At 37.0% G+C, this 7,400-nt stretch overlaps 1 protein-coding gene across 1 annotated transcript in view; it reads left to right on the top strand.

The window, feature by feature from the left end:
* The first annotated feature begins 5,018 nt into the window (after positions 1–5,018).
* The window catches only part of SUN1 (Sad1 and UNC84 domain containing 1), a 24,004-nt gene continuing 21,622 nt past the window's right edge, over positions 5,019–7,400 (top strand). The window contains exon 1 of the mRNA XM_010283227.1: positions 5,019–5,113. Coding sequence (XP_010281529.1) covers positions 5,037–5,113 — 77 coding nt within the window. The 5' untranslated portion in view covers positions 5,019–5,036. The remainder of the gene's footprint in view (positions 5,114–7,400) is intronic.

Below are 7,400 nucleotides of genomic sequence, written 5' to 3'. Positions count from 1 at the left end.
CCGGCCCCGCCAGCCCGCAGGCTTACCCAGGCGAGCTGCTGGAGCTCTTGGAAACTCCCCGGGGCCGTGGCAGCTTGTGGAGTCTGATGGGGGAGGCCTCGAGCGCAGCGCTGAGTCTCTTTAAATGCAGAGGCCTGGTGAGGCTTGCGCGCTGAACTCTTTGTATGTGCTGAACTGAGGGGTGAGCGGGAGGCTCCCAGCTTAGGAAGCAACTCGGTGTGTTGCCGTCCAGTGTTTCGGGTGCTGTGCGTGTAAACAACGAACAGGCGTGTTTATTGTTCCACCATAGCTGAAGGTATAGCTTGTTTCTATCCTCCTTTCTTTTACATACCGTTGAAAGGGGTACTTACTGTGAATATGCAATATTATTGCTTTGTGAAGAACCTCTGTTTGTGTTTTTTTTTGTTAGCGTTACAGTTTGACACCTGTGTTTGGGGAATCTTTGCCATAATACTCAATGGTAACATCTAGTTTAAAATGTGAATTTATTACTTGGGATTTTTTGTTTGCTTTTGTGTCTTTGTTTTAAAGGAGTACTAATGTTTTAAGAATGTGTGTGTTAATAAAATGCTGATTTTGCTTGAAGCTCTTTGCTCTTCAGCCTGTTTAAAGTCATAGTTAATTGGGTGTATGGAAACATTCTTCATGGAGTATATTTACTTAGGAATTTACCTTTTTTATCAAAAAGAATAATTTTATTGGTTATTCTGAATAGTAGTTGAAAACAAAAACTGAAATTATAAGTAAAAATAACTTGCTCTCAGGAACTGATAGGGTTGCATGCTCTAGTTTCATTGTTGTTAATAATTTGCCCAAAAGTCTATTTAGCTTTTGTAGTATTAGTATGTTAAATCATGACTTAAGCTCACTTGCTCTAAAAGATAAGGATAGAATAGGTTCTACTTGAAGTTCTACTACCAACATCTACGACTTTAAATGTATAATTTTTTTTTTTACCCCTCGTAATGTAAAAAAATAAGTCATGGTTTCTTGCAAATTTTCTCATTCTATAATGGACCTCCTGGTGAATTATTTCTATTCTGCCAGGGTCCTGTTTGTGAAATGGCAATTTACCACTTCCTTTGTCACAAAGGATGTATGTGAGGAAATGCCTAGATAGCATGTTGGTGGAAGTCTATTTATGTACCCAGAAAGACATAAGTGGGTGCTCATCCTTGTCCTTGCCACCTGCTTGTTGTGTATATACAGCATGTATTTGGTGCTGCTTCCCGTCTTGTGATACTTCTGTGCTTAAAGGCCACGATCGGAGTATCTCATCGCCTTCTGTGGAAGCCAGGAAGCTTGCTGCAGCCGTACTAGGATTTCATTGGGGCTAGCTGATTCTGAAAGTGATTTTCAGATAAACAGGCTTACAAGGTAGTGGTGCAGTCTCCTGTCACTGAGATGCTTCATAGCCCACATCCTCTGGAGACAGCCAAGGGGCTTTGTGTGAAGGTAAATTCTGCTGCAGTGATGACAGGAATCCCTGTGCTTCCTTGTGTTCTGGCCAAGTCAGAATCTGTGTCTTGTCCTGCCCTCCTACTCTGCTGATTTATTGTAACACTGGTTCAGTTGAATTGCAAGGGAGAGACCATACTTGAGATGATTCTTGTCTGCTTCCCCAAAAAAGCAAATAATCCGGCTATCTCCTGTGCAGGAATGTGGAAGTTAGTTTGTGAGGTTAGGTGCATTTTAGTGTTCACTTGCATTCTAGCTGAAATGTCTGCTTCTCTTCAATTGCCTTTAGGCTTTCTTATAAATGTACTCTTATTACTTGGGGATTTTTATACAACTACGTGCTGAGTTCATTCACTATACATCCCTTAGTACTTAGAAACAGATGTTTATGGACTTCTGAGGAAGTAAAAAGGGCTGCTTAAAGTTTGGGCCCAGTAATGCTTGCAGCAAAGCTGGTACCAAAAGCCTACATGAATCTGAGTCCAGACAGATAAACGGTATCTAAATCAGAAATCTGCTGGGACACTCAGAAGTGTTTAAACTGGAACTATGTCTACCTCTGAGGTTCTCTGCCAAGTTTTGTGGTTTTAAATTTCCAAGATACTGTATTAGCATGTTTCTTTTTCTGTTCCAGTTGTATATGGAAGTTTCATAAACGACAAGAAATAATACATGAAAGGTGGAGTGCTGTTAAATGTGAGTGAACAAATTAGAGGGAGTTATTGTCTTCCACCCACCCATGGTCTGTTCCATAGTTTAAAGTTCTGCTGTGATAAGTATGTAGAATATTTCTAAATAAATTGGGTTGATCATCTGTTCTGTGGGTTTTGTGTTGAAAAAATTGATAACTAAAATAAAGCTATTGAACTAGTAGCAAGGTTTAAAAGAAAATACATTTTCATAGTAAATTATAGATATTTGTTTTTCAAAACTGGTGCTTATCTCTGAAGATTAGTTTCAAGTTCTGCTTAAGTTAGCTAAGGCTGCTTTGTTGCTTTGAAAAATTGAGTAAAGGTTTTTCCCGTTGAGTCTGAATTTTTTAGAGCATCAGACAAACAGTGAATCAAACCAAGGCCTTAAATCTTCTAAGAGTGATTTCTAACTATGTGGTGTTTAAATGGCAAACCTGTTATCGTTACTGGAGATCCTGGTGCTATGAAAGCCAGCTATTAATAGACCTATGCATAAATACCTCCAAGGCTTTTCAGTTGGCAATGCCATTGTCAAGTACATATTTTATCTAATACTAACTTAATGATATATTTCCAACCTTAGCAAATAAGGAATATGATGTAAATTCTAGGATTTTATTTCTTTAGAAATCAAGTAGATAGAAAACCAGTGGGAAAGAAGAAAAGAACAGGAAAGAAGCTGAACCAGTATGTTATTTTTTCCAAGTCTGCCTTTGCACTGCCTGTGTGGGTTGCAGAGACAGAGGGAGAAGTTGGGTAGCTGCTAAAACCTCACTCACGTAGCCTGGCTTTCCATGTGGGAAAATATTGCTGGGTGTCCAAAGCATTGTATCAGCTGTTGAGCTCCCAGTTAAAAAGTAGGTTTATTGATGAAATGGTGAGTGTTAAGTACTCAAGATGAACACCAGTGGAAACTAAATAGAGGTGTCCCTGGCTTGTGGTTTCAAAACTCTTTTCTGTTGGGATGGACCAATTCCAACAGATCAACCTCAATCATGATTTTGAATTTCAGTAGTCATATGTCTGACAAATCCATTTTGTTTTTGTTTGAAACAAGTGCTATCTGATGTTATCGACACCACTGATATTGAAATTCACTGTGTTTCCACTTTAATTAATGAGGAATCATTACTCTCTGGTCCCCGTTTCCTATGGACTAAAATGAGCTCTTATTTGTTGTTAAAGTATGGCAGCAGTTGCTGTGTTTTCTAGCAGTATTTGCTGCTTATTGTAGCAAGAGAATTAGACTGCTTTGCTAATACTTCCGCACTACTGATTTAAGCTTCCTCTAAACAAAAAATAAATTTTATATACAAGCCAGTGAAAGCATTATGGCTCTAGAACAAGTGGAGTAAGTTTAGAGAAAGATCACTTAATGGAAATGCTTTCTCTACACATCAGTTTTTTAATATTACAAATAGCACAAGTGAGAGACCTTGTTTTTCATTAACCCCATAAATGCATGGGAGGTGCTTGCTTTCAGAAAGCTACAATGTTTAGGGCTTTAAGTTTTGTCTTCATTAGTAATGGAAGTACATCAGGATTTGGAGGCTACAGGTGGACTGACTAAGAGCATTTTAGTCTTATGTGTAGAGATTTCTTTCTGAACTGCTGTTACCTGTGACTCTGTGCTTTTTGTCTGTTTCTTATGTATATGTAACTATACAAATGAAAACTCTTATTTCAGCATGTCAAAATGCATCTCCAAAATGAGATAGTTGTTGATGTTTTGATTATAAGAACTAAAGTGTAGCTAGGGATGTTTTACCTTAGTTTAGACATGTCAACACAGTTGTGTGGAATATCTTTTACTGCTGCTGAAACAGGAGCCATAGATAATCTGAAAATAGCCAGGATTCTGCTTTGCTAACCATGCAAATCCAGGATAGCCAAATCCCTTTTTGTTAATTGCAAATTACCTACTATCAAAGAATCTTTACTAGAAAAGCAAAGCTTTTCTTGTGGCTGATAAAATGGAGAAGGGCTCAAGGTTTTTTGCACGTATTTTGAACTTAAATCATACATAATACCACAAGTAGTCACCTGTGCAGCTCTGCAAGTTTCTTGATATGACAACATCAATTTTTATTTTATTCTTAAATCTATAATACCTTTCAAAGACCCCATGGAAAGTTTTGCAGGTGTGGGTTGGGTTTTGGTTTTTGGTTCTGGTTTTGGGTTTCGGGGTTTTTTTTGGAAGTGGATGGCACTCTGCAAAATGCGCCTAATTCTAGCCATGTGAGTCATTTTGCAGTTGCCCCTTCTTCTAGGGTGTGTATTCAGTGGTTTTATGACAAGAATAAATTAACCAGTACCAAATATTACAATTTGATGTGAAACAAAGGAAACTCCCTTGCTGCTTAGTGGATGGTGTTCAAAGGTTGTAGAGTAAAAGGATTTGACTATATGTAAAAACTTTCTTGGGTTTCATCTGTGTTATGCTTTGTTGCTGCACAGACCAGAGTGCTTTGCTCAATGGGCTTTCAAAGCAAAACTCACTGAAAGCATGGCTACGTGTTTTTAAAAATTTTTATGCTTAGCTTTTGGGGATACTAGCATAACTTGGTTCCTGTGGAAGTGTAGTATAGTTGTGATAAGAGCTTGGCTCATTACAGTCGTGTTCCAGAACACTCAGAATTTGCTGAAAATAGAGTATCATAACGAAAGTCGTCTGAAATACAGAGAGCTTCATACAGGGATATCTAGCACTAGCAGCAATACTGCTAAAATACTGAGACCTCCGTATTTCTGGTAACTAGCTTTTTTTATTTCAATACTTCATAACACAGGCTGAACAATGCAAGGGCTTTACATTGACTTTATGTAACTTTAAGTCATTGCATTACTTTATTTTCACCTTTTACAGTATGATTTGAAACAGTCAACATGGACTTTTCACGTCTACACACGTACACTCCTCCCCAATTTCTGCCAGAGAACACTGGCTATACATATGCACTCAGGTGAGAACTCTTTTCTTCTTGTAGAGAAACTGTATGTTCTCTGAATGTTGTTAATTCTGGAGAGTTTAGCTTTCATGGTAAGTAGCTGACTCCTTTGAAGAAGCGTGCCTTTCTAGTCTGTTTTAAAAACAACTGCTGTGTCCTAAATGGAGGAAAGAATACATGTCGAACTAACAGGACAATGACTAAGGTAATGACGCAGTGTTTATTAGTTGCTATGAATAACTAGTCTCCGCCTAGTTACAATTGCTCTTTTATTTCTACAAATATGTCATCAAAATTCTTAGATGTTTTCGTGTATGTCTTGTAACTTCTCTGTGTGTTTTCTTTTGCGAGTTGGCACCATTTTCACTTTAAAACACTGATAGATATGCACTCATTGCCGCTTCTGTGGAACTTGCCTGGAAGTCACATATTGATTGCTTTTTTTTTTTTTTTTTAGCAAAACTGCTTGCTGTGTGAATGTAAAATCTGTATTCTAATGAACTTGGTTTTTCTTGCATCTTTTTATTAAACTGACCATTGTTAGACTGTTTTTCTTGAATGACTTCAGTTTTCTAGAAAATAACTGTGTAGTGTGCTTGCTAGTTCTTGTATTATGTATGCAAAATAAATCTTGTGATGTCCATTGAGGTTTTTTTTTTAATATTAATAGAGCAGATTGTGGCTGCTGACTTAATCTATCTAGCTTTTCCTGTTACTGAGTTAGTAGATGTATTTTGAAGCAAGTCTACATCAGTGAGCCTGAGTTGTTGATTTAGCTAATTTTAAGTTAAAAAAAAAAAAGTTTGTTTGTTAGGATGCAGTATGAGATGGTTTTTCTATTCTGTCCCTGTAAGTCATTATTATGTGTTTAATGTATATTAAAATATGGTATTTAGGTTGGAGAGTACTTGGCTACTTGCCAATAAAACAGAAGTTGGCAAAATGTAGAATTAAGAGATCACAAACTTAATATTCTTGCTTTTGTATACTCTAAAATTGTAGCATCATCAGTTTTGGGGGATCATGGGTTTTTTAGTGTGATAGTGTGATATCAATAGTGTTGCAAAACAGGATGTGTTTTACGTTGCATCAATGAAATTGCAATTATTCCTGAAATTTTAGAAAAACAATGGTAGAAAGTTGGTTAAATACAAGTGGGTTTACCAATTCCAAGAAAAGGCATGCTGGACAATGAAAGATGATTTATGAGCCTTATATCAGCAAGCAGATTCACTATTACGTTAATAAGTGGTTTTGGATAGCTCTGCATTGCAAAAGTACCTTAGACTGGCTGAAATATTTTAACCCTTTTACAGAGGATAACTTTCCCTATTGTGAGCAATGAAAGCAGACTTATTCTTCAGGTTGTTTAGACAGTGATTTTTTAATGTCTCTGTGAGCATAACTTTCTTAAAACAAGCTGTGAAATTGTCGCCTAATTTGATTTCCTTAGTTATATTTGTCTGAAATGATACTAGTATATTCTACTGTACAATCTTTTCCACAGCAACTAATCTTTCTCACAAACGAGGGAATACGTAGGTCTTAAATCTTAATTTCTTAAGTTAATACTATTTTCTTTTTTTTATTATTATGTGTATTTTCAAGAGTACTAGCAAAGTAAATGTCAATGGCTTGCGTAAACTAATCTGTCAGGTATGAGTGTTGTTTCTAACTGAAGCAAACAAAGAATAACACAGGAGCAAAGATTAACCTGCCAGGAAAGAAAAATACAGAATGATAAATCCTATTTGAAATAGTTCATTATGACTTTGGTGGGTTTTGTTTAGAAGACAACTGGAGTGTTTGACTTCCTACATAAATGAAGATTGTTGTTTTGCAAAACTGAGAACTTGTGAAGAGGCCTTTGTAGTAGGGGAGGGTTACATGTCTTGAAGCCTCCCATTTTGCTGTGTTAAACTCTGTTACATTTAGGTGTTCAGGAATGGATAGAGCTGGATAAGCTGAAGTTTAATAACTGACTTAATGAAGGCAAGTATAGCTGAACAAGGTTGAAATCTAATTCATTGTGATCCTTCCTTGTGTAGAAAGGAAGGATTAGCAAGTACTTTCTTTAAAGTTTCCCCTTGAAAAATTCTGTGAAGCCCCAAATATTCAAATAATAGGGGAAAGCTACTTGGTACACTGCCTGCATTCAGGGTGTCAAGAATGTAGTACAGTCTTTTGAGCAGACTTGCTGTGTGTCTGCTTGCTGAATCTGTGCAGAATGCCATGTATTACTGATGTAGCTCTTCCTACCTTAGGTCAAGCAATATTTGAAGAATCTGAGGAAAGGATGAGT

Source organism: Phaethon lepturus, unplaced genomic scaffold (genome assembly GCF_000687285.1).
Source record: "Phaethon lepturus isolate BGI_N335 unplaced genomic scaffold, ASM68728v1 scaffold9963, whole genome shotgun sequence".
Taxonomy (NCBI): Eukaryota; Metazoa; Chordata; class Aves; order Phaethontiformes; family Phaethontidae; genus Phaethon; species Phaethon lepturus.
The sequence above is the reverse complement of the archived record's forward strand: the minus strand, read 5'-3'. Positions and strand labels throughout refer to the sequence as shown.